Source organism: Taudactylus pleione, unplaced genomic scaffold (genome assembly GCF_031769625.1).
Source record: "Taudactylus pleione unplaced genomic scaffold, aTauple2 ptg000306l, whole genome shotgun sequence".
Taxonomy (NCBI): domain Eukaryota; kingdom Metazoa; phylum Chordata; class Amphibia; order Anura; family Myobatrachidae; genus Taudactylus; species Taudactylus pleione.
In genome coordinates, this window is record NW_028284707.1 from 541,494 (window position 1) to 569,257 (window position 27,764).

Consider the following 27,764-nt stretch of genomic DNA (forward strand, 5'->3'; position numbering starts at 1 on the left):
GTTTGGTAAAAATCTTTTCCCTTTGTATATCGAAAAGCTCCAAGATCAGGGGTAAGGGAAACCGGTCCTTGGTGGTAATGGCGTTCAAACCCAGGTAATCAATGCATGGTCTCAGGCCTCCATCATTTTTCTCAACAAAGAATAGGCCAACTCCTGTAGGTGATTTGGACTCCTCTGACACCGCCTGGGTCTCAGGAAGCGAGAGAGGAAACACTCTTCCACGAGGGGGTATATTCCCAGGTATCAAGTCTACAAAGCAGTCCTACTCCAAATGATCTGGAATTGTCTTGGCTGCTTTTTTATTAAATGCATCCCAGAAAGACTGGTACAAAGCAGGAAGAGGGTTCTCTGGAGAGATGTCCGAATTCTGGATGACATAATATGGAGGTTTGATAGACGTCAAGCATGTCTGATTGTGCTGGGATTCCCACAACAGGATTTGAGGTTCACTCCAATCTAAAGTGGGAAAGTGCTTGCGAAGTCATGAAAGACCCAGTTATAATCAGACTCTCATCTGACAGGAGTACATAGAACAAGATTAACTCGTTATGGATAGCACCAACTTGCATGGTGACTTCTGAAATCCTGGAGCGAATGGTAGCCATAGCAAGTTTATTTCTGTCCACTCTGATAATGCAGAGTAGAACCCTGTTAGAGGCGCACTAAATATTTCTAACTCTTAAACTTTCTTAGCTGTAATTAAGTTACCATCAGCGCCCGAATCCAAAAAGGCCTTGGGAGTTTCTGAGGATTCTCTAGTAGCAGAGTCACATTGATCACAAATTGTGATTAGATGTTTTCTTTTGGGGTGTGCTGGAATGCACCTAATCTGACCACCTCACTGTCAATTAGGCCTTCTTACTGTATATCTCAGACACTTGGGACAATGAGCAAAGAGGTGACCTGATTCACCACAGTACAAGCACAGCTTATTCTTAATCCTCCACTCCCTTTCTGTGGCAGGGAGACGTAATTTCCCGATCTATATTGGTTCTTCCAGAGGATCTGCCTGTGAAATGAGAGCTGAAGCACCGGGACTACTCCTGCTATCATACCCTTTCTCTATGGTGGAGATCTACCCGAATACACAAAGAAATTCGGTTGTCTAAAGATATTGGCAGTTCTCTGGATGCCAAGACATCCTTAATTTGCTGAGAAAGTCATTGCATGAATGCAGCAACCAGGGTTTTGTTGTTCCATCCCAGTTTTGAGGCAAGAGTTCTGAACTGCCCCACCTACTGTCCCGCAGACTGATTGCCTTGTCTCATTTGCAGGATACTTGAAGCTGCAGGAGACACCCATCCAGGTCTGTCGAAAACCTTCCTGAAGGTTTTGAGAAATTTCATACTGTCCTTAAATAGTGGACCATTTCTCTCTCACAGCAGGGAAGCCAAAGCTAGGGCCTGTCTGGACAGCAGGGAGATGACATAAGCCACCTTATTCAGGAATCCCCGACAACCTTTGGAATTCCCCTCAAATTTTGTGGGATTCGGAATTCATAGTGGCACGGCAGCTCAGGTAGCTGGAACAGACACCACAGGAGATGGCACTAATTGTACTGGAGGTGACTGATTGGTACCGACTTGCTGTCTGTAGGCTCTGCATGATCTGGGCCTGATCATGGTCTTGCTTCTATGCTCTGGTAAAGAGATTTTCCAGCAACTCCCATGGCAAGAGATTACTGGCAGCATCCATGTTTGGCCACAGTATTCTGATGCAAATTCACGGATGGATAGTAGATGCTAGCCTGTACTTCGGGATTGATGAGATGTAGTACTGAGGTGCGGAGTCTAACATGCCGGCGGTATTCTATAGGGGACCCTCGCAAGAAGGTTTGGACTTAGCTGTGTCTGACATGCAGGTCGAGACCCTCAGACTTGGTTTCTTAGTACAGGTGATAGTGTACTCTGGAGTGGAGTAAGATGAATGTGTAAAAACATAGTTGACAAGCCAGGTCAGAACCAAACGGACAAGGTGGTACCAGGGATTAGACAATATTGGGTCAGGAAAGTGACATCACTCTATTAGAGCAGGAAGTCCACTTGGGCTTGCGGGAGCCGAGACCCTACCACAGTGTCTCATCGCAAGCCCGATGGTCGCGATAATCGCGACCATCTCCAGGCCGCTACCAAAAGCTGTGGGTGGTCACCCACAGTTTAGCGAGCGGCCGGAAGAAAAAAATAAAAAATAAATCCCCACCCTGATTCAGAGCGAGCACTCGCCAGCAGCGAGCGGCTCTGATTCAGGCCCTAAGAGCTTAAGATATGATAATGGAGGTGAATATCTAAACAAAGATGTGGACGTGGACATTTTCGTAAAGAAACATGGAATTCACCATAAATTGACCATTGCATTCACTCCAAAACAAAATGATGTAAGTGAGTGAGAAAACCACACATTAGTGGAGAGAGCCAGATGCATACTGAAGGCTGCAGGACTAAACAAGCTACAGTACTGGCATGGACAACCAACCACAGAAAGGAATTTCTGTGAGATCAAATATTGGAAGACCACAGAAAGATACCATAAGAAGTTTGCAAATATTGTGTTCAGTGAACCTCTAAATATCCAGAAACCAAATTCAAGAGCCGACTGTTGTGAATGGAAGCCCAAAATAGGCAAAGAGACAAGTGTGGAAGACATCAATAACCTTGAGAGTGACAGCAGTCGTGAGTTCATGAAGGAAGAGACCATTATTGTGTTCTTCACAGTCATTGAGAGGAGTCTTCCTGATGTCCCTACCAAGCAAATGTGGACTGGAACTCCTTATATCTCCAACTGTCCCGATTCCAGTGGACCAGCCCTGCTTTTCAGGCACTGTCCCACCCATGGACCACAGTGTCCTATGGGTGGGGGGCAGGTTAGGGGAACACTCTGACACCGCTGCTATTCGGTACGCATTCTTCCTGAACTCCACCTCACAAAAGTTGGGAGGTACTATGCTATCATCAATAGTACACATAAATTCCAACACTCTGGTAGATTCCAACTACTAGTTTGAAATGTGCACCATACATTTGCCAAATACTGAGAAGATTTGAGGTTTGCCATGTGCATCTAAGGTTTTCTTTCACACTCAGGTTTAGCCTATGAGATGGTGTTTTCATTAATTTGTCTCTTTTCATTTTTTTTAACAGTGTTTAAATAATATTTTAACTGAAATATATTTCACCACTTTCTTTTAAACTGAACCTTGAACAATAACTACTGTGTTCAACGTTTTCTATTCAAGCTTCCCCTTGAATGCCAAAATATACCAAATTTGGCTGTAAGTGTTCCAGCTGGCCCGCACATGTGCAAACTGGCTCAATCTTTTGCTATCCTGCTTGGATATGAGGTTTTTTGACTTTCTAAAGTTTAGATCCATTATTATTATTTATGCTCTTAAATCTAGAAGCTTATGCTACTTATGCTCTCTGGGTCCCATTCAGACCCGTCGCAAGCGCCGATGCGCTCGCAACCGGGTCGATGGTCCCCACAGAGCATGCGCGAGACCTGGCTAGCGACGGGCGCTCCGTCGCTAGGAGTCTCGTAGCAGACGGCTCGCCCTGCGAGTGACAGCTCGCCCTGTTTGCTGGGCGGGCCAGGGGCGTGCCCGGCCAAACGGAGGCGTTCCAGTCGGAACGCTTGCCGTTTGGGGGCGGCCCCACTGACCTCATTGATGACGTCAGTGGGGAACTTCCTGCTCAAACAGAGCAGGAAGTTCCCTGGGGCTTACGAGAGCCCAGACCCAACCTTAGGGTCTGGTCGTAAGCCCCGATGGTCGCGATGGTGATGACCATCGCGACCATCACCCTGGTCGGTCGCTAGAGTTGTGGGTGGTAACTCACAGCCTAGCGATCGACCAGAAGGCGGCACTTAAAAAAGTAAGTGGCCGCCCTCATTCAGAGCGATCGCTTGCAGCAAGCGATCGACTCTGAATGAGGTCCTCTGTGTGTCCATAGACTGCCACCTTCCTGGCCGATACCTAGGTAAATAATTAGTGCTCTATTTAATAAATATCAATTTGACAACAAAACTTCAGTGCTTACATTTCTTTTTCACCATTTTCATCTGCTCTGTTTTTTTTTAATCCCTCAATCACCGCCCATCATACCAGACAGCATCATGACTACATGATATTAGGAATATAGGGCCTGATTCAGACTTGGGAATATAGGGCCTGATTCAGACTTGGGAATAGAGGGCCTGATTCAGAGCCGGACGCTCTGACCAGAGCGCTCGCTTTGAATCAGTGCCCTCCTCCCTAGAAATGGAGCGGCCTCTTGGACGCTCGCATAGCTGTGGGTTACCACCCACAGCTTATGCGAGCGTCCATGATGATGGTCGCGATGGTCAAGACCATCGCGACCATCGGGCTTGCGACGAGACTCTGCGGTAGGGTCTCGCTGCCACAAGCCCTGGAGTGATTTTGGCTCTATCAGAGCCAAAATCACTCCTACTGACATCACTAGTGATGTCAGTGGTGCCGGATCCAGATGGTAGGCGTTCCTAAGGGAACGCCTCCGTCTGGCAGCCACGCCCCTGGCACGCCCACCAAAGGGGGCGTGCTGTCACTCACCATCGACAGCACGCCCCCTTTGGTGCGAGACCCCGAGCGACGCATTCCTCGTCGCTCGCCGGGTCTCGCGCATGCACACAACGGAGCTCCCTCCGTCGTGCGCATGCACATTCGCCCAACATCGACCCGCTTGCGAGCGTCCTTCGCTCGCGAGCGGGTCTGAATGACCCCCAGAGAGAGCTATCTCTCTCAACTGATCATCTTGGTGAATCCATGCTGCACTGCAGGTGGGGCAGACTTAAAATGGGCAGAGAGATTTAGATTTGGGAGGGAGGTGTCCAAACTGACATCTAAATTGTAGAGCAGTAATAAAGTTGTGCAGTATTTGTGGGCTATATGTAAAAGCAGCCAGTATTTACCCTACATGTAAAAAAAAAAAATGTATTTACACCCCTTGCATTACAACATGGTTTGTCCAGGTACACAGTTAAGTGCTTTCTCTCTCTCTATTCCCAACTCTGAATCAGGCCCATATTGTCATGTAATATGTGATATAGTACAGTGTGCCCATTAGTGGAATAGTGGCGGTTGTCTATACAGAACGTGGGCTCAAAGTGAATTAAAACTCATCGAAATCTGCAGTTATGTTTAAATTCTATATAAATATATTTAAGAAAGAAAATATACCTTAATACATTTTGCTTTTTATTTGTGCTTTAATTGAGTTTACAGCAACATGGAATATAAACAGTTATCAAACAATAAGCAAATGGAATACCTTTTCCCGGGACAGTTGAAGGACGTATTATGCAGCAGTTTAGCAGCCGTACATATGATGTCACTCCTAAAAAACCAAGTAAATGACGTCATACATACGACCACTAAGCCACCACCAGTATCTCGTCAGCATCGTACCTTTACCTTCATGGGAGAAATGATTGTTATTGGATAAGTATTTAGGGCCTGATTCACTACGGATCGCTATTCTGCTTATACACACGCATCGCAGTTGCTAATATCAGCGGTGATATGGAAATGTGTGCATTCGCATTGCGCTCGAAGCCTAACATAATAACGCCCAATTCCCCTTACTCACATCCGCATACTTTAGCAACATAGCAAAACAATCAGTAACATCGGACCCATACGCACAGTTAAGGCAGGGTCAGACCTCACTCAGGAACTGCTGAGAGGCAGGCTGCGTGTGATATCGCAGTGGCTAATTTATGCACGCCCCTGTAACGCCGTTGAAACACACTGTCACGCCTGCATTTGGGGGACCACCCTCCTGTTACCACCCACAATCGTCACTTCCTTTCAATCACTCTGTCATGCATCTGCGTAGCCACTGCGATCGCAGTCCCGATCGTAATAGCTAGTCCACGCACGCGCACTCGGATGCCTACGCATGCACAGAACACAGCAATCGACCGACTGCGTGCATATTAGCAAATGCGATCCTTGGTGAATCAGGCCCTTAGACAGTATAACAATACAGTAAAACATCAGGTTCTGCTACAGAATGTTAATTGAGCTAATATAAGTGGTTGTATTAAAGATCAAACCATTGTTCTCATCTGCGTTTCCAGACTAAGGGGCTTATTCGAAGATGGACGCTGTTTGATGGCCTCGCAGATTTCCAATGATATTTGATCTGATCATGTGCTGGTGCCACACTGCGCATGTGTAGATCTGGTCCTGTGACGTCGGTCACAGTGCCCCGAAAGCCGCGGTAAGATTGACATGCTGCTGGCGTTTGGGGGCGGCGACTAGGAGCATCCTATGGCCTGTAGCTGCATCCTTTCACTGGCCCTGGCAGCATGGTCTTGCTGGATGCCCTGAGTTGCTCAGATGCCTGATGCCGCCAGATGTTCACGCGGTGGATCCGATGCTTTGTCTTTGGACGCGGCCAGCGGATCTGACTAAAGACAACTCCTGCTGCATTAGCATATTTACACAGGTCCTCTGCGACCAAAGTCGCAGCAATGATCCACACTGCGTCCATCTCTGCATCAGGACCCACGTGATGCTTAAGTCAATAGAAATAGGACGCCATGGGGCTCATGCATATCATGCATAGAAATGAGGCGTAAGAGTCTGTAACCCGTTTCTGCTGGGCAGCGGGTGAATACACTGTAGATGCAGACTTGAACGCATTACTATTGCAGCTGGAGTTCTACAATCTATTTTACAGCCTACATTCTGCGGCTAATTCTGAGTCGGATGTAAATATCATGCGCTAAAGAAGTAAATCAGCGACTGCACAAGTGCCAAATCAGAGTTACGCACACGGATGGAGCTCACTAGTGCGTACGGACTGATCCATCTGTCGGCGGACCACACTATCTGGATTATGGATGTTTCTGGATGGTAACTGGGCAACTTTCAGGTGATTGCACAGAACTGATTCATGGGAGTGTCAAGGTAGTGTCGTGGAAGAGTAATGGGTGTATTGGGTGACTCCAGTGATCATTCGGAAATGAGGCGTCTGTTTCAGCCGGAACTTTTGCACCCGGCATGGGGCTGGCGTAAATTCCGTTACTAACAATGACAGCCACGGACATAAGAACGGTGGACGGGATGGGATTCCATAGGTAGTCGCACAGATTTATAGTATACACAGTTGGATTCTCCAGCCAGATGGAAAAGCGGCTGCGAATGCGTCTAACTCAAAATCAGCCCCTCTGTTTCTTTAATGCTTATATCAACATATTGATTACAATAATCATAATCAGTAACTGATTTTACCTAGAGCTGCAGCCCCCCCCCCGAGTAAAATCCACCATCGCACACCAAAGAGCCCAGGTCCCGGCAGCATCAGATTGACCGGCCCCCAAGGAGGTGTGTACAAGTAGTGGCTTCCTATTGGAAGGTCTTAGTGCTAATCTCACAAAAGGCTGGCAGGCCCAGGGGGAGGAGACTAAGGGCCAGGGCCGGATTAACAATGGGGCGGGAGGAGCTTCAGCTCCAAGCCCCCCATAAAAACAGGCCCACAGGATCCTTTGCAGTGCAGACAGGAGAGAAAAAAAACTTTTCTCCTGTCACCACCACAAGCATTCTACTGCCCCGCCGGTTTACTTCCTGTGCGTTCGATCCGAAGAGCCAGCTGCACGGAAAAGACTAGTTCCCCTTCAGATAATGTACCTAGAAGTGACGTGAACTGAGGGCGGAAGTGCAGTTTATTGTCCACACAGTCCAGCAAAAAAAGAAAGTTGTCCCCTCGCGGGCTCGCTTCGCTCGCCGCGCTTCCGCTTGGTGGCTTGCTACGCTCGCCACATGATTATATTTCCCCTCTATGCCCACTTGGATGGTAGGGAATGATGTTGGACATTGGCTGATGACGTCAGGGTCAATCTATGGAAGGGGATCTAGCTGTTCCCCAGTCTCACCTCTGAAGCCCCGCCCCATGCAGAGCAAAGCTCCGCCCCATGTAAACCGAAGCTCCACCTCCCGGTTGCAATAAACCCTGCTCCCTGTTTTATCTGTACAGCTGGTGACAAGGTACTGTTAGCTTACTGTCAGTGGGGAGAAGAACATGAGCAGGACAGGTAAGAGATGGGGGAAGTAAGACACCATCTTTTACAAGTGATTCTCTATCATAATAACACTTTTAGGGCCTGATTCAGAGACGGACGCCCTGAAAGAGTGCTCGCTCTGAATCAGGGCGTTTTGTTTTTTTTGGAGCGGCCGCTCGCATAGCTGTGGGTGACTACCCACAGCTATAGTGAGTGGCCGGGTTGATGGTCGCGATGGTCAAGACCATCGCGACCATTGTGCTTGCGACTAGACCCTCGTGGTAGGGTCTCGTGGCCGCAAGCCCCAGAGAGCTTCTGGCTCTAATAGAGCCGGAAGCTCTCTCACTGACATCACTGGTGATGTCAGTGGGGCTGCCCACAAACGGCAGGCATTCGCTTGGGAACGCCTCCGTTTGTAAAGCCACCCCCCGGCCACGCCTACCAAACGGGGCGAGCTGTCAATCACCATCGACAGCTAGCCCCCTTTGGTGCGAGACCCGGAGCGACGGAGCACCCGTCGCTAGCCGGGCCTCACACATGCGCGCGACGGAGCCGGCTCCATCATGCGCATGCCCAGCGGGCAAACATCAACCCGGTCGTGAGCGCTCAGCGCTTGCGACCAGGTCTGAATCAGACCCTTAAGAGTGCATTGGAGTGTGCTCATATTATAGCCACATCTAGGAAAAAGTTATGTGTACTGTAGCTCATGCACAATTTTTGGAGGCTCATAGATGACCATAACACAGATAATATAGAGAGGGCTCTGTGTGTCAGAGGTAACACTGATTTGCCTGCATGAGAAAGGCATCCACATTTGTGACAATGAAACAAAGATCAAAATAAACACCAAAAAAAAGACTTTGGGCCCGATTCAGAGATGGACGAAGTTCACATCGCTGCTGCGTCTTTGGACTCGACAGCGATGTGAAAATATGCTAATGTTCAAGGAAGCTTCTGAGGTAAAAATAGATGTCTCCTGCTAGCATCCCAGATCCGAGTTCTGCATCCTAAAGCTGGGTACACATTAGACGACGTGTGTACCCAGCGATGCGACTGCCGACCCCCAAGCTGATGGGCTGACATATCACGCGGCCACTACATATTAGACGATTCAGCACCCGGCCGCCTGGGGTCGTCAGCCACATTGTCAGGTTGAGCTGCATGTAGGGACGACCTGACGCTGACCAAACGGGAGTGTGCAGCGGCCAACATAGTGGGTACACACTAGACGATTCTGACGATATAATGGCCCGATCCATCGGAATCGGGCATATCATCCAGGAAATCGTCTAATGTGTACCCAGCTTAAGATGCAGCAGAGAATCATCTGCGAGACCATCAGCAACCTGAGTAATCCTGAGGTTCCTCAGTTTGACCCTTACAGCTCTGTAGCTGGGCCCAGAAGTTCTGTGTTGGTACACAAACCCTGGCCATGGCACTCACAGAAAACTCCCAACAGAGGGTGCTGCGTTGCGAAAACGGGTCCCGCACAGGTGCCCCACCATCGGAGATGTACACAAACATCCAGGCTTGCGTACATCTCTGAATTATGCCCTTTAATGTGTGTGCAGCTCCCTCCCGCGTCGGGATAAAAGTACACTGAAAAAGAGTTCTGAAACGTTGATGACTACTAGAGGCTTTTCTGTGTTTGTGTACTAGACATCCAAAGTGCCGGCATCAGCTCATAGATAGAATAGATAGGGACAAATCTCCCCGTAATAACTGGCCCATATGCACAGCAAAAACACAACAAAGGACGTGTTTATAGAGAAAAAGAAAAGAAGCAGACACTCAAATGGGACTTGATGAGAACTTATCTTAAATATAGTGAAGGCTCGGCAATGATGTTCCAGAGACTCCAACTCCTTTCTCAAGCTTGCTTTGCCTTCACTATATGTAAGATAAGTTCTCATCGAGGGGTCTATTCACTGAGCCATGGAGAGAGATAAAATGGAGAAAGATAAGTCCAGCCAATCAGCCCTTAACTGTCACTTTACAGGAGCTGATTGGCTGGAACATATCTTTCTCCATTTTATCTCTCTCCAAGGCTTAGTGAATAGACTCCTAAGTCCCATTTGAGAATACAGTTTTCACCTTTTCACAAAAGAAAAATGGTTTATAGTGGAGCTTGTTGTAGCTCCATTATAATGTGGTTGACGGCAGGCGCCAGCTATGCCCTCCATGGATATAGCCATACCCACGGCACAGGCCACACCTCATGTGCAGACCACACCCACAAGCACTTAGTTGCCCCCATCCTCCACATCACCTGCAGCGCTCATCACACCCCCTGAAGCGGCACACAATAAGCCCTTTGCAAATTTCAGCTCCAGGTCCATGTGGACATTAATCTGGCACTAAGGGCAGAATGCATGACGCCACTCTTCACATGCATGCAGGCATTAGTTACGTCGGCATGCATGAACAAAATCACAAAGGACAGCGCTCTCTCAGTAAGAGCCGTCCTTTGCGAATGAGGGACTTCCGGTTCTACGACCCAGAAGTCCCTCTGGTGTCATTCTGAGCATGCGCAGAATGACACACGCGCCGCGGGGGGTGCTGGGAGGGATAAGTTTGGAACCGTCTCACATCACTCCCCAAATAGATGCCCATAGACTTCTATAGGGTAACATATTCCGGGGCTTGGTGCATATGAGAAACGCCATCAAACTCTCCAAAACAGAAACAGCAGTTTGACCGCATTCCTCACATTGCTGCATCCCACCCTAAGAGAGATAAAGTGGACGGAGATAACGTTCCAATCAAAAAAGCTCCTGTCTGTCATTTTTCAAACACAGCCTGTAAAGTGACAGTTAACAGCTGATTGGTTGGTACTTTATCTCCATCCACTTTATCTCTCTCCAAGGGTGAGATGCATGACGCATTGCATTTTGAATGCAATACATCCTGCCACTCATCGCAAGCATAATGGAGTTTATTAATGTCATATGCTTGAAAAAACTCACAAAGGACGGCTCTCCCGGAAAGCGTTGTCCTTTGCAATAGTAGGATTACCGAGTCCTTCTGTGCATGCATCGAGTGACAAATACACCATGGGGGTGCTTGGAGGGATCCAATAAGCCCATAAGGCTTCCATTGGATAAAGCCATCCAAAGATGGCGTTGCCCACCGCCTACAAGCCCTGGAATGTGTCGCATTTCGGAGCTTGGTGCATATGCGGTGAGTGGCCAAGCCTCCGAAAATATCATTTACGGAGGTTTGACCGCAATATCTACAAGGCTTAGTACATAGACCCCTAAGTTTTCTATGGCCCCTCCATGTAACTCTCTAAGAGCGGTGTGTTCCATACTCCTCTGAGGAAAATGAATCCAGTGGTTACACAGAAAGGAGCTTGCTCAGGCAGTACCGGGGAGGAGAGCTGGGAGGCGTCAGATTCTGGGCTCGTAGATGCTGCTACCCCGGTATTTACGCCCCTGCTTTAGGATGGCAGCAGCTAATTAGAGAAGGAAACATATTGACTTTTAAGTTACCTTGAAACATAATCGCACCATTAAAAATTAAAATTGCTCTAGCTGTGTCTATTTAACATATAAGATTATCTTTTAAATTAATCTGTTTAGCTGATAAGGAGTCTCACATGGGCGTGAATCACCATGGCAATTAGCACTGGAGTACAACAGTAAAAGGAATTTTTACTGTTGTACTCCAGTGCTAATTGCCGTAGTTTGAAAAGATTAATTATCCAGTTTGAAGTACGTAAAGTATATCTATAAGCACTAACTTTAGCCATTCGACTTTTCATCTTTCACTTGTTTCCTGAGGTTTAGATTTTACAGAACTTTTACTTCTGCGTCGCCAGCAGAGTACATCAATAATACGTCAGTATTGGCCAATAATAAATCATTTAATTTTCGACTGATTCAAAAGCCATCCTGCTGTCACTACTGTTCTGTTTTTTTACTATGTGACTGTAAATACAAGAATGGAATATTTTATTGAGAAACCCAGTACCCAGAAAGTTCTATGCATCAGAAGGAAAATGTTAATAATTGTTGATACTGATACCCCTTTTACACCAGAGCTAAAACCCGCGTTATTGCTGGGTTAACCCGGGTAGCTCCTTGGTGTAAAAGGTAACATGGTTGGATTCCCGGGTCGAGTGACCCGGCAATCCAACCCAGGTAACTTGCAGGGTTTAACACGTTAATGACACGTGAAAACCTGCAGTGTAAACGGCATGATCCGGGTCACTTATGACCTGGAGCGCACCGCCGGCTACAGTGTCGCTTGGAAATGACATCATCTCCAAAAAAAAAAAAGCCCGGCCCTGATTCAGAGCGAGCGCTCTGTCAGAGTGAGCGGCTCTGAATCAGGCCCAGTGTGCATTATTAGCATTTCCCTCATTGTCTCATCTTACAGCAGCCGCCCCAGGGTCTGAGCAGAACAGGCTCATGAGCAGCTCAGCACTTGATACATTCAGACTGTGGCAGACAGCATAATCAATCCACAACCTTGGATCCTGGCAAAGCTTAGCATACGGAGATCACAAAATTACTTACACAATGGTGAAAACCGCATCACAATTGGTTCAGTAGTTTTAGAGTTTATCGCATTCAGACAAACAAACAAAAAGACATTATCATTTATAAGATGTATAGATATAGAAGAAGATAGAAGATATATGGTGTGCATGACCCTGTGAGAGCCTACTGGTAATGTGACTCTCTACATGTATGACAGCCTGCTATGGGTGTAACTCTGTCTGTGTGACAGCCTGCTGTGAGTGTAGGTCTCCATGTGTGATAGCTTGCTCTGAGTATGAGAGCCTGCTGTGAGTGTGACTCTGCAGGTGTGAGAACCTGCTGTAAGTGTGATAAAGGCATCTAGCATTTTGTGTGATAACTCTCTCACGCATGATGGCACTATGCTCCTTATTCTAATCCATGGGGGCCCCTTCCTTTAAGTGCCCAAAGTTGGAAGGAAGGAAGGAAGGAAGGAATTACCTTCTTTGATCTACTGTAGGTAAGTGCTTGTAGAATATTTCTAATTACTATATTACTATTTGTTATGAAATTTTGTTTACTTTTTAGGATTAAAAAAAGGAACAAATATGTAAAATGTTTATATCTTTTTTTACGGTAGTTAATGATACGGACACCACTGTAGCGTGCTAGTGCAGTGCCCACTCTAGTAGGTGACCTTGCTTCTCTGATAACTGACCACGCCGCCTCTTGCTACTGGCCATGCGCCTTCAGTGACGCACCAATATGATGGGCCTTTACCATTATATTCCCTTGGTGGGCCCTTCAAGCCCCAGTCCAACACTGATGCCCATCTATAGCAGAGAATGTCATGGAAGTCACTGTCCTCCAGTACTAGCAGTGCTTTACCTTTCCACGGCATTTGGCAGCGTATAGTAGTTTTCATTCTTTTTTTTTTTTCGGCCAGATGTGGTCACGCCCCCAGGATCACATCACACTTTCCCATCACTGGGTCTGTCATTGCTCTCTAAGGCTAATAAGGGGGTACACTTTGGATAGAGAGGTAGTTGTCTCTCAAACAGGTTTAGATGACTCAAAAAGATGTTGTATATGGGGGATTTAATTAGCAACAACTCAACCGAAATTAGAACTATACTTTAAGTCAGATGTTTTCACAACTAGGTACAGAACTTGGTAGTCACAGAAATTAAGGGTTTAAAACTGGCAAACACAAAACATGATCACCCTGCAGCACATTTCTCGCCTTGCTTCCCCTAATTCTTCATTACAAAACTGCTGCAGGGTTGCGTTAAAAATCAACACTTTGCTAAAGTTGCTTTAATAAGTAGAGATGCACAGTAGACTCTGCACAGATATACTGCAGCTGGGATAGGATTTGTATAACCTTTAACATTTGGGGCAAAAGTATCAACCTTAGAGGAATATGCAAAAGTATGTGTACAGTACAAAGCCCTATTTGTTTTATACAGTACCACGCCATCAGACATAACTCCAGCTCAATATGACATTGTGAAAATCCTGTGTAGTCCAGACCTTTTACCCAATGAAAATAAAAAGAAATACTAACATTGTAACATTAGGATACATAAGGATACATCTTATCAACCATTTAGGAAATACTTACAGTTAAAAGAACAATTAGCATTATGCAGCAGTGGTTTGTTTTCTCCTCCAGAGTCTCTTTGAGAAATGCACAGTCCATAGCTGAGCTGTAAGAAGTGAAAATAACATTTGATTAACATTTTCCTTTCTCTGATTTCATGCAGAGGATATTTGTATAAGCTCAGTTTATTTGTGACAGCACACGCAAGACAAGGGGCTAGTAAACAGGGCTGGTGCAAGGTTCCTGGACGCACTAGGCAAAGATTCACCCTACTGCCCCTGCTTCACCCCAGCCATATACATAAAACCTTACCCACACACTGTGCCCCCAATACATTTATGCCAGACATCAGTGCCACACATAATTATGCCACAATATATATAATATGCCACACAATGCCACAATACATACTTATGACACATATCAGTGCCACAATACATACTTATGACACATATCAGTGCCGCAATACATACTTATGACACATATCAGTGCCACAATACATAATATGATGCACATCAGTGTCACAATACATAATATGATGCACATCAGTGACACAATACATAATATGCCACACATCAGTGCCACAATACATAATATGATGCACATCAGTGCCACAATACATAATATGCCACACATCAGTGTCTCCAATCCATTAATTATACCATAATACATGTAAATATGCCTGTTTACCGCAGGCCAGGTTGACCCAGTGGCAGACAGAAGCAGTGGATTTATGCTGGCTGTGGAATACAGATTCCAAAATAGCCATGGAGGCAGAAAACTGAGATGTCTCAGTACATTCGGTGGCGCGGTACAACCCTCCTCCAATCCGAGCCACTCTCATCCGGAGCTCAGTGTTTGCACTCCATAAGCGGACAGCGTCCTGCTAAACCAACCTGGCATGAACCTACACATCACGCATCCTGTCTGTAAATCTACGTATAAAACACTGTTGTATACTCAGATCACCCAACATGCCCATTCAACTCCACCCCATTTACCCTCAGCAACCCATTCACCCATCCTACCAGCACCTATTAACCCATCCAGCAATCCTTACCATTCCCCTCACCCATCACCCATTCCCCTCCATGAGTCAATTAACCCCCAATTATATCATTCCCTCAATAACCCATCAATCCCCCGAGAGAATCCATTAACCTATCCCCCTCCATTCCATCATCATGTCACCTTCTCAGCAGCCATTAACACTTTCACCACCCTACCAGCTCCCATAAATATCTCCCACACAGCTCTCCCATCAACCTATTCCCCCCATTAACAACCCCACTCAGCACCTAATAACTCCCCCATCCAGCACTGATTTACCCATTCACTACTCATTCCCCCACCCAGCATTCATTAACACATTCACTCACCCTGTCAGCACCTCCCACAAACACATACAGTATATACACACACATACAGTATATACACACACATACAGTATACATACACAGTATACACACACATACAGTATAAACACATACAGTATACACACACACATACAGTATACACACACATACAGTATAAACACAAACACACACACCTACAGTATACACACAGTACACACACGCACATACAGTATACACACAGTATACACACACATACAGTATACACACAAACATACAGTATACACACACAGACAGTACACACACACACAAACATACACACACATGCAGTATACACACAGTATACACACACAGTATATACACAAACATAGTATAAACACAAACATATGGTATACACACACATACAATATATACACACACATACAGTATACACACACACAAACATAGTATAAACACAAACATATGGTATACACACACATACAATATACACACACATACAGTATACACACACACTCACAAACATAGTATACACACAAACATATGGTATACACACACATACAGTATACACACACACATATATGCCATACTTGCTGACAACCTGACTGCCAGATCGGCATAGCAGGGAGGGTGTGGCGCTAATTTGGAGGCGGATAGGGGGCATGACTATGCGATCACGTCATAGCGGCCACTCCGAGATTACTGCCATAGGGGGTCATTCAGACCCACTCGCAAGCGGCAGTACGCTCGCAAGTGGGTCGATGTTCCCCACTGCGCATGCACGCGACGGAGGGAGCTCCGTCGTGCGCATGCGCGAGACCCGGACTGCGACAGCCAAGCTGTCGCTCCGGGTCTCGCACCAAAGGGGGCGTGCTGTCGATGTTGATTGACAGCACGCCCCCTTTGGTGGGCGTGCCGGGGGCGTGGCGGCCAGACGGAGGCGTTCCCATGGGAACTCCTACCGTCTGAAGCCGGCCCCACTGACATCACTAGTGATGTCAGTGGGAGTGATTTTGGCTCTGATAGAGCCAAAATCACTCCAGGGCTTGTGGCTGGGAGACAGGGTCTCCGATGGTCGCGATGGTCAAGACCATCTTTTTGGACGCTCGTATATGCTGTGGGTGGTGACCCACAGCTATACGAGCGTCCAGGAGGACGCTCCATTTTAATGGAGGAGGGCCCTGATTCAGAGCGAGCGCTCTGGTCAGAGCGTCCGGCTCTGAATCAGGCCCATAGTGCGGAAGAGGACAGGGCCACAATGACGCGATTCAGTGCGAATCACGTCATCAGCTCCCCCAGATGGCCTACTTACTTGGGAAGTACTCTGTCTGGTGCGGGGTGGCTGGGAGACTTGCCCAATCTTCCGTGGGTGCCAGGCGCACCACACGATTTTCAGGTGGCTCCCGTCCATCCCGGGAGAGTAGGCAAGCATGACATACGCACAGACATACATACGCACATACACACACAAATACAATCCCACATACACATAAATTCTCCTCACCAAGCAGAAGCCACTCAGCAGCAGCTCCTCGTTTACTCTGGGGGGCGGAGCTTCTTTCGTGATTGACAGACTGGGACCCAGAGGGTAGTAGGAGAGGACTTGAGGAGAGTGAAGGGCTGGCCAGCACACTACCTGCATCTTTCATGTCACTTTATGCAGATACCTGACAGCCAGGAAGGCTCTTCTGATTACCCCCCTCCATACTTCCCCATATCCCTTGACACAACACTGCACTGCACTCTGTGGCGCCAGGGCAGGGATTTGCTGGCAGCCTAAAATTGTGAGGATGGGTCATGAGGTCACAGTGGGGTCAGAGCAGATAGTGGCGACTGCAGCTGATTAAACCAGCAGCCACCACCAGTGCAATGTAAAAGAAGAATGTCTAACAGACATCCTTCTTTTTTTGTTTGGACTCATCGGTGCCCTCTAGGGGCCGGTGCCCTTAGGAAGCTGCCTAATGGTAACACTGACCCTGCTAGTAGGATATGCTCAAAATAAACTGTAGTACTACATGAGTTTATCCACTACAGGGCCAGGAAGTTTACAGGACCTGTCAATGCCCCCGCTCCCCTCCCCCAGGTCCCCAGTTTCGTCTGTGCATGTGCCAGCCATTCACACTATCGCTAATATTCTTCGAGGAGCAAATAAACCCACTTTTTTTAACAGTCATGCATATCACCATTTTTCAATTGTTTCTAAAATAACATTTCTCAATAAGGTTACTGTCTGCTGATGGACCTGCAGGCTGTGCAGGGGTGTGTGTACAGTATGGAGAGATGTCTGTTTTCAGATGTCTCTAATGTACCAAAGATATAGCTGGGGAGTGTGCACCAGCCCCATGACAGTTAGGAAACTAAGGGCCTGATTCAGAGCCGCTCGTAAGCGACCGCTCGTTCACTCCGAGTGATGTTCGCACATCTGCGCATGCGTATGGGTCGTAATGCGCATGCGCCAACCAGTCATTGCGGTCGGAAATCGAGCGCTCGCAAAATAACGAGGTCCTGCTAATTTGAGTGACAGCATGAGGCGTTTGTGGGTGGTAACGGGAAGGTGCTTGAAATCGGGGAGTGGTGAGTGGAACGCAGGCGTGCCAAATGGTCAAAACGGGCGTTTTATGGGTGTGCATAATTAACAAAGCAGTGTCATCGACCACGTCACTTGGTTGTTTCTTAGCCTGAACTGTTTGCATGATTGCGGTAGGAAAATCCTACCACAAGCACTGCGAGCAGTTCAGACGCCTTTCCATGTACTTGATTAATCAAATAAATAGCGGAGATGACGTATGATGCGAGCGGCCAGGGGGCGTCTTTACAGAATAGCGAGCGCATGTTTAGTTCGCTCACTCAGACATAGAGGCGTCAACAGACAGCAAAGAGCGAGCGCTCAATTTAAATAGCCGGCCCCTTTTTCTGAACGAGCAAGCGCAAATAGCGTCCGGCTCTGAATCAGGCCCTAAGAGTACAGGTAAGAGCGGTATGGTTACATATATGCGTACCATTCAGCCAATATTTGCATTTAGTGCCATACACACAATGCAGATCACTTACGTGCAGCTCAACATTGGCGCCTATGTGTTTCCATGCAGCGTTCTACATGGGAACTCAACTTATGTGACAATAAAAAGTGCTTCAATATGTCCAGGTAAAATATTTGTTATTTACTATTCACTCTCTTTCGTGTTTTCATGTGGACATTTAAATAACCATCTTAAGTTGGCTACACACTTATCCAAACCTCCGGGGAACCAATTCCAGACCAGTCACGAGCCTACTAGAGACCTAGGTCATAGATTTAACATCCAATCTATGCTTACACACCTGTCCAATTTTGCTGGCCCCGTAATAGGGTCTCCTAGCTGTGGCATTACTCCCTGGTTGGTTTGGGTCCAGGGCTGGTTTTAAATATAGGGGAACCCCTATGCATTTTTGTCCCCCCTATATTTAAAACCAGCACTGGCCCTGCAGCCAGGTGCTGGTTCCCAAATTATGGGGGAACCCTACTCGTTTAATTCCCTGTAATTTTAGGAAAAAGGACTGGCTGACAAGTCCGGGGCTGGTTATTGCTTTTGGTGGGGGACCCTATGTAATTTTTTTTTACATTTAACCCGTTTTTTACAGGTTCAACACACAAGCAGCCTTCACATATCTCACTGATATGTACAGGCTGCTTATTCGGGAGAGTTTTGCAGAGAGAAAACACTGCAATCTTGGGTGATTAATCTCCTTCAAAACTTGCTACCTCGGGGGGGGGATACAGTATCTCGATCTGCTTCACCATCGGCCAACTCACTTTCAGCTAAACTCACTTCTTTGTAAATTTGTGAGTTCCAGAAGCCTCAAATCACCCGAGTTTTGGCGATGCTAATCGAGTTGAAAAAAAAAAAAAAAACTTGATCAGACTCGAATCTTAGTAAATTTACACCCAATAGTGCAAAATTGCTTAGAGTGACCACGTATCATAAATAAATCACTTTGGGCTTATCTAATGTCTTGAAACGAGTCCACACATAGTACCAATGACAGAAGTGTCCACATTTTATTTCTGACTCCATAATACATAAAAACATGATTACAATTAAAAACTTGTATGTCTACCCAATGCGTTTCATCCTGATGGAGCTGTGTCCATCACTCTGACTTCCTCAGGGGTCATTACTCCTGAGGAAATCTAAGTGATAAGACACAGCTCCATTGTGACAAAATGCGTTGGTTAGGCATACTGGTTGGCAGTCTTTAAATTCTTATGAATTGTAAAGGAGTCTAATGGTGTATCTATGCAAAGAGGATTATACTATAGACCTTATTCAGACCCGCTCGCAAGCGCTGAGCGCTCGCAAGCGGGTGGTTGTTTAGGCCCTGAGCATGTGCGCAAGCACTGGGGGGGAGAGAAATTCTCTTGCTCCGGGGCTCGCTACCAACTGGGCGGCTGTCGATGTTGATCGACAGCTTGCCCCGTTTACTAGGCGAGGAGGGGGGGTGGTTTCATAAACGGAGGCGTTCCTTAAGGAACGCATGCCGTTTTGTGGGCGGCCGCATTGACATCAGCAGTGATGTCAGTGGGGAGCTTCCTGCTCGATCAGAGCAGAAAGCTCCCTTGGGCTTGCGGTTGTCGAGACCCAACCTTAAGGTCTCGTCGCAAGCCCCGATGGTCGCGATGGTCATCAGCCTGGTCGGTCGCTAAAGCTTAGCTAGCGACCAGGAGGCCGCACTTCAAAACACAAGAAGCCGCCCACATTCAGAGAGACTGCTCGCATTTTGCGAGCGCCTCTGAATGAGGGCCTATATCTTTTTGTTTATTTTCATGTTTTTATGTAGAAGGCACCATTGTCTTTTGTGTTATATATATAATAACAAATATATTTAGCAATTGATACAATATTAACTGTAGTTTAGGAAAATATGTAAACACTGCTCACTATATAAGGTATTACTAATATTAAAATTGTTATCAATGTTAAAATAAAAGGACTGAGTATATATTATCTAAAATATTCAAATTCTAAACAAGTTTCCAGAGAATTACATTTGTTAAAACATATAAAACATTTAATTGACAACAATATTAAACATAGGAAAAATGATTGTTTGTGCCTCTTGATTAATAGCTTCGCAGCGGAGATCTTTTACAATTTAGTATGGATTATTTGAATGATTTTGATTATTATTTGGCTTACGAATAGCTACCGTGGTTGAAATGATAGTCATTATGCATAGTTTTATATAGCATAAAATGTTTTGATTATGTCTGTCACCCCATTGGCTTGTGTCTTGTTACACACATTGATCAATCACTGGCACATTACTCTGATGAAAACATGCAAATGTCCTGGAGAAATGCGTCAGTTTATTACAAGAAGCCTATATATATAGAAGATTGCCTACATATGCTCTTCAAAGAGGCTGTGTTCACTTCAATACCAGTGTGATGCAATGCCATGGCAGCTAAGTGACTTTTTCATCTCTTGAACTGCTCACTGTCTCTGAAGCGTTCTGGGAATGTGATCATTTCCATTCATGTAATATAGATTGCAGTCACTTCAACTAACATTATTTCATTCATTCAGCTTTTATGCTGACTGGCTGCTTAAGTAAGGTTAGTAACATGGGATATACAGTATCTACTGTAAGTGGCTGTTTTTTTTTGTGATGACTATAATCTCTATACTTACAGCAAACTAACTCTATAGATACAACATGCAAATGAACCTGCTGTCAAAGAGAAATTTAAATGACTAATGACCTGTGCTGACACTGGTTGATTTTTTGTCCATCTATTTGATCAAATAATCTCAATAGGAAAGTGGATATTTCCATACACTGTAATAGGATATACTGAAAGCCACATAGCAATGACTGTATTATTCTACACTGGATATGTATTGCCACCTGACTATGGGGTCTATTTACTAAGCAGTGTTAGGAGACAAAGTGAAATGAGATAAGGTACCAGCCAATCAGCTCCTAACTGCCATGTCACAGGCTGTGTTTGAAAAATGACAGCTAGGAGCTTTTTGTCCATCTATTTGATCAAATAATCTCTATAGGAAAGTGGATATTTCCATACACTGTAATAGGATATACTGAAAGCCACATAGCAATGACTGTATTATTCTACACTGGATATGTATTGCCACCTGACTATGGGGTCTATTTACTAAGCAGTGTTAGGAGACAAAGTGAAATGAGATAAGGTACCAGCCAATCAGCTCCTAACTGCCATGTCACAGGCTGTGTTTGAAAAATGACAGCTAGGAGCTGATTGGCTGGCACCTTATCACCTTTCACTGTGTCTCCTAACAATGCTTAGTAAATAGACCCCTATATCATTGACATCTGATGTCTCATCAGGAAGACTCTCCAGTGGTCCTCACTGTTAATCCAACCTGGGACAACTGTTAGAGGTTTCCTAATAACAAATACTGCATGACTATTTCTTTTTGTAATGAAGTGTCGATGACATGGTATTCTATTACTGTTTATGTGAATTTACCATCTGTAACTGTATCTATAGAAACAAAAAATACCCAAGCGCTAATAAACATAAAAATAATTAATTTAAACAGTAATAAAAAATAAGAATGTACATATAGAATAAATTGAACACAGCAGCAGAAAACGATATGTGCTTGTGAAGGCACAATGTATACCTGAAAAACAGGTGGAACACAAAACTAATAATTGTATTATCTGCGCTAATTGGGATGAAAGGAAAACCTGACTGAAAATAAAACACAATATAATTTATCAAAATATAAAAGGAAATTTAATATCCTGAAACAACAATATGACCGGTCATAGAATATCACATATAAGACAATAATATTATTAACTACAGAAAATAATTATAAGCTAAATAAATCAATAATACACTACAATGTATAATAAAACCTAAAGGAGGTGGATACTAAAAAACCTGGTATTACCAGTATAAGGATTGTATTGTGTGATACTCGCAGAATGTAATTTTACATCAATTGATGCCATATATTTGAAGTCTTGTAGCTAGTTCAATAGAACTCAATCAAGGTTCTGTGGAGTTCTGTGGACATCTGTAATAGCAATGCTGGCTTTGAGGTATAATCATACGCTGTGCACACAATATATGGGCAGGGGAGACAAAGGGAGGCACGTCTCCAAACGGAGGTACCAGGCATCAACTTTGTCAGATAAGTACAGTCCTGTAACTCAGGTGTTGTGCCCAGCCTCAACCGTAACTGCAACAATGTGTCAGCTGTGCAGTACAATGTCTATGTCTCCAGGGCTCCACAATAGTCAGGTGTTCACGATCTTGTAGTTCTCCTTATGTGCCCAGTTTCCACTGGGACAGTGGCAGCGTGCCCAGCCGCACAATAAAGCAGCCGAATCTCCGGGTCTCCACAGCAAACAGCAAGTGTCAGCGAGTATACACAGTGAGGACCTCATTCAGAGCCGGTCGCACAGAGCGTGCGGACGGTCTGAATGAGGGGAGGACCTCTTGAATTTTCAAGACGTCCTCCTTTGCGGTGGTAAGGCTGTGGGTTAACACCCACAGCCTTACGACCGCCTAAGGTGATGGTCGCGATGGTCAAGACCATCGCGACCATCGGGGCTTATGACGAGACCCTAGGGTAGGGTCTCCCTTGTCGTAAGCCCCGGAGAGCTTTCGGCTCGGTCTGAGCCGAAAGCTCTCCACTGACATCACTAGTGATGTCAGTGGGGCCGCCCCCAAACGGTAGGCGTTCCCATGGGAACGCCCCCGTTTGGGCTGCCACCCCCCCGGCCCGCCTTCCAAATGGGGCGAGCTGTCAATCAACATCGACAGCTCACCCCCTTTGGATCGAGACCCGCTACGACCGGTGCCATCGTGCGCATGCTCTGTGGGGGGCCATCGACCTGGTCCGAGCGCATCGGCGCTAACGACCGGGTCTGAATGACCCCCTGAGTCCAGTAGTTAGCTCTGACATTTTTCGTACCACAGCATGGGAGCTTTTTTTTTTTTGTAGTGTATTATTGATTTATTTAGCTTATAATTATTTTCTGTAGTTAATAATATTATTGTCTTATATGTGATATTCTATGACCGGTAATATTGTTGTTTCAGGATATTAAATTTCCTTTTATATTGTGATAAATTATATAGTGTTTTATTTTCAGTCAGGTTTTCTTTTTATCCCAATTAGCGCAGATAATACTATTATTAGTTAACTGTATTATTTGTAATATTGGTATCAATTAAATGGCGAGCAGACATGTTTACAATCACTAATTCGTTATATATAGGCAGTCCCCCAACGGGATGTAGTCATGATCCAGGCTGTCGGTATAGCGGCCTTTAGAATGGCGTTGCCGGAATCCCAACACCAGTCAGAAACCCAGCGCCAACATCCCAACTGCTGACATCCCGATGGTAATTATTATTTATCCTAATTATCCTATTAGGAAACAGTGGTTGCAGATGCTTAGAAAACAGAATAACACATTTATGGAATGGGAGATAAGAAGAGAAACGACAAAAAAAACAAGTTTTCAAATTGTTTTTGTGCTTTTCATTTGAAATGACAACCTCTCTGCATACCAATTGGCTCTGTCACATATTTGCCTGCATAGAGATGTACAAATGTCAGTACGCAGTTACAATCGTTGGGAAATGTCAGCTCCTGTTGTTTCGGTCAGGATGTGAGGATCACATGATCTATAGTTACTGTACAATGCTTCACTGGACATCTGCTCATTCGGCTGTAACAATAAACACACTTTGTGTGTGTGTGTATGTGTGTATATGTGTGTGTGTGTGTGTGTCTATGTGAGTATGTGTGTGTGTCTATGTGAGTATGTGTGTGTGTTGAGTATGTGTGTGTCTGTATGTATATGTGTGTGTGTGTCTATGTGAGTATGTGTGTGTGTATGTCTATGTGAGTATGTGTGTGTCTGTATGTATATGTGTGTGTGTGTCTATGTGAGTATGTGTGTGTGTATGTCTATGTGAGTATGTGTGTGTCTGTATGTATATGTGTGTGTGTGTGTCTATGTGAGTATGTGTGTGGGTAAGAAGTAGGTGAAAGTAAAGTAAAGAGAAGCACAAGAGGGTAGAGGCCCTGCTCGTAAGAGCTTACATTCTAAAGGGCATGTGTATTTATGTGTGTGTGTGTATGTGTGTGTCTATGTGAGTATGTGTGTGCGTGTGTGTGTGTGTGTGTGTGTGTGCTTTAGACACAATGCTGCAAACAAGCACAAGCCATTCTAGACAGGGATCCTTAATGTTTTTTAGCCCAAGACCCACAACAAAAATATCAGAGTAAGCTTTTGGGCCCAATGATTATATTGCCAATTAAAGCAACAGTTCACCTTTAACGACTTTTATTTTAAGGGGTTTAAATGTGCAAAATATTCGTAAAGATGAGCCATAGCCTTCATCTAGATCAGGGGTGTTCAACATGCGGCCCAGCATGCCCTGCCACAGGAGAGGGTTAAGGTTAGAGTGCGTGGAGAATTAGGGTTAGGATGCAAAAAGGGAGGGTTAGGGGGTGAAGGGGGGAGGGTTAGCATACTTACTGATCCCCTGTCTGGATTTCGAGCATCGGTATGCCTCTGTCAGTGTTTTGACGGGTAGCATCCCGGATGCCAGTCTCCCTTACCCAACCCGTATTTCCTACTGGATGTGAATGATGCTGCCAATAGAAAAGAGGCAATGGCAACACCAACATTTTCTGCAAAGCTCTCGGTATAGAAGTGGAAGATGGTACAGAAGAAATTAGGTAATGGAAAGGCAGAGCAGAATTCTTTACTAGAGCTCTTTCTGGAGACACTATTCTAAATGAAAGCTGTACGGAAGCTAAATACAGTATTTCCATTTGTTGAGGTCCGAATTACGGAGCCAATGTAGATGTATTGTAAGATGACATAACCAGCAACACACCATGCATAGCAGACCAGAGAGGACATGGTAGAGAAGGCGACAGAGGTCAAGACGGAGAAGGCGACAGAGGTCCAAGAGGGAAATGATAAGGGCATGCACAAAAGACCTGGTTACACTGTGTGCAGGTGGCAGCAACAGAATTTGGATACGGCTTAGTGTGCAATATAAATAAGAAAATGCTGATGGAACAACTAGATTTCATCGAATGGTGATATTGCTGTTACATAAGAATATTTTAGGTGACTCGGTAATGAATCCAGGAATAATAATAGTGTACTCAGTTATCATCACTAAGCGGTTTTACTTCAGTTATATTATTTTATACAGATGGTACACAGTGCGGGTTGGTCACATGGAGAACTGCTGTGTTGGGGGTGAAGGCAATGGGCCAAAAGATGCAATGTCTTCCATATCTGCATACCTATGATACTGAAACCAGACGTATAGAGGAAGCGGCTTCATAAACAGAAAGCAAGATGGCAGATGAGATTCTAGGTACAAGATATAAGGTACTGTATCAGTATTTATTGATAAGACAGCAGATATATTTTCTATAGTATTACAGAGAATGCAAAAAGGAACCTGCACATTACAAACTGACTTAAACTAATGATAAGATGGATTCCTGTAAAACAACCACTTAAAAGTCTTATTTTTACATTTTACCAAAACCACATTGTTACTGTTCATACCAGTTTATACCATAGAGCTTCCTCATCACAATGATTTCATTATAGTTACAATAGTTGGCATGTGATAGTTGTAGTGATGATGATAATTGTGATGATGAGTGTGATGATGAGGATTATGGTGGTGATGAGGGTGATTGTAGGAGGAACATTTACTAAAGTGTGGGTTTTTAGAATTGGAGATGTTGCCCATAGCAATCAATCAGATTCGACTTAACATTTATTATTGCTTGTGGTGTGATGATGATGATTGTGGTGATATGGATTATAGTGGTGGTGATGATTATTGTAGTGGTGGTTATGGTGATTGTGGTTGGATGATGATGACTGTGATGATGGTGATGATGACAGTGGTGGTGATGATGATTGTGGTGGTGGTGATGATGATTATAGTGGTGCTTATGATGATAATAGTTTGGGTGATGATGATAATTATGGTGGTGATGATTGTGATGATGATTATGGTAGGGGAGATCCTGACGTTCCTCCCAAATCGGCCCAAACATGTTGTCAGGATGCGGCCTGGGATCGGCCGTTCCTCACGTCTGTGATGGCATCTTCGGGCTCCTAAAATGTCAGGACGTCAGCCGCAGAGACCAGTGATGGCTGAGTATTCTGCCCAGGGTCTGCTAGGACCTTCTGGTGTGTGTCCTGGTTACCATGTTGCTGTCCTGGCTGCTGCCATGTTGGTTCACGTCATCTGATCAGTATTCTCCTATTGTAGTTCTGCGGTCGGTTTCTGGCTAATGGTCAGCTACCAAGGGTATATTAGGACACTTCCTGCAGCAGGAAGTTGCCTGTACAACTTCGCTCCTATAGGGGTTTTCTACTCTGTCTGCATCCTGGGCTCCGCAGTGTACCCCTCCTGTGTACTCTCTCGTGAATGCTGTCTTACTCAGCGTCTCTCATCAAGTGCTGGTTATCACCGTTACTCAGCATCTCACATTCAGTGCTGATTATCACAGCTACTAAGCGCCTCACATCTAATGCTGGTTCTCATCATTGTCTAGTGTTCATATCAAGTACAGTTTACCATCGCTAATCAACATCTCATATCAAGTACTGGCTATTATCATCCAGTGTTCATATCAAGTACAGCTTACCATCGCTAATCAACATCTCATATCAAGTACTGGCTATTATCATCCAGTGTTCATATCAAGTACAGCTTACCATCGCTAATCAACATCTCATATCAAGTACTGGCTGTTATCATCCAGTGTTCATATCAAGTACAGCTTACCACCGCTAATGAACATCTCATATCAAGTACTGGTTATTATCATCCAGTGTTCATATCAAGTACAGCTTACCATCGCTACCCAGTGTTTCATATCAAGTACAGCTTACCATCGCTACCCAGTGTTTCATATCAAGTGCAGCTTACTATCGCTAATCAGCATCTCATCTCAAGTACTGGCTACCATCATTAATCAGTGTTCCTATCAAGCACAGCTTCCCATCGTCATTCAGTATCTCATATCAGGAACTGCTTACCATCGCTATTCAGCATCTCATATCAAGTACTGGTTATCCTAACTACTAGCATATCAATTTCCAAAGTACCTTTCTCCCTCCTTGGTTTCGAGATCGATTAGAACTATTCATCCAACATTGTCAGTGCTTATATAGTCCTCCCATATCTATCTCCATGTTTTCTCCAGATACCTATCCCAGGGGCCGTGACCTGTTCACCCGGTGCAGCGAAATCCACATCCCGATTGGAGGGGTCAATGGTGAAGACCA

General features: G+C 45.2%; 1 protein-coding gene across 2 annotated transcripts in view; it reads right to left on the minus strand.

Moving 5' to 3' along the window:
- The window catches only part of CALCR (calcitonin receptor), a 400,000-nt gene that overhangs the window by 278,962 nt on the left and 93,274 nt on the right, over positions 1-27,764 (minus strand). For both annotated transcript variants that reach the window (XM_088442186.1, XM_088442187.1), the window contains exon 2: positions 14,104-14,188. In XM_088442186.1, coding sequence (XP_088298312.1) covers positions 14,104-14,181 — 78 coding nt within the window. In that variant the 5' untranslated portion in view covers positions 14,182-14,188. The remainder of the gene's footprint in view (positions 1-14,103; positions 14,189-27,764) is intronic.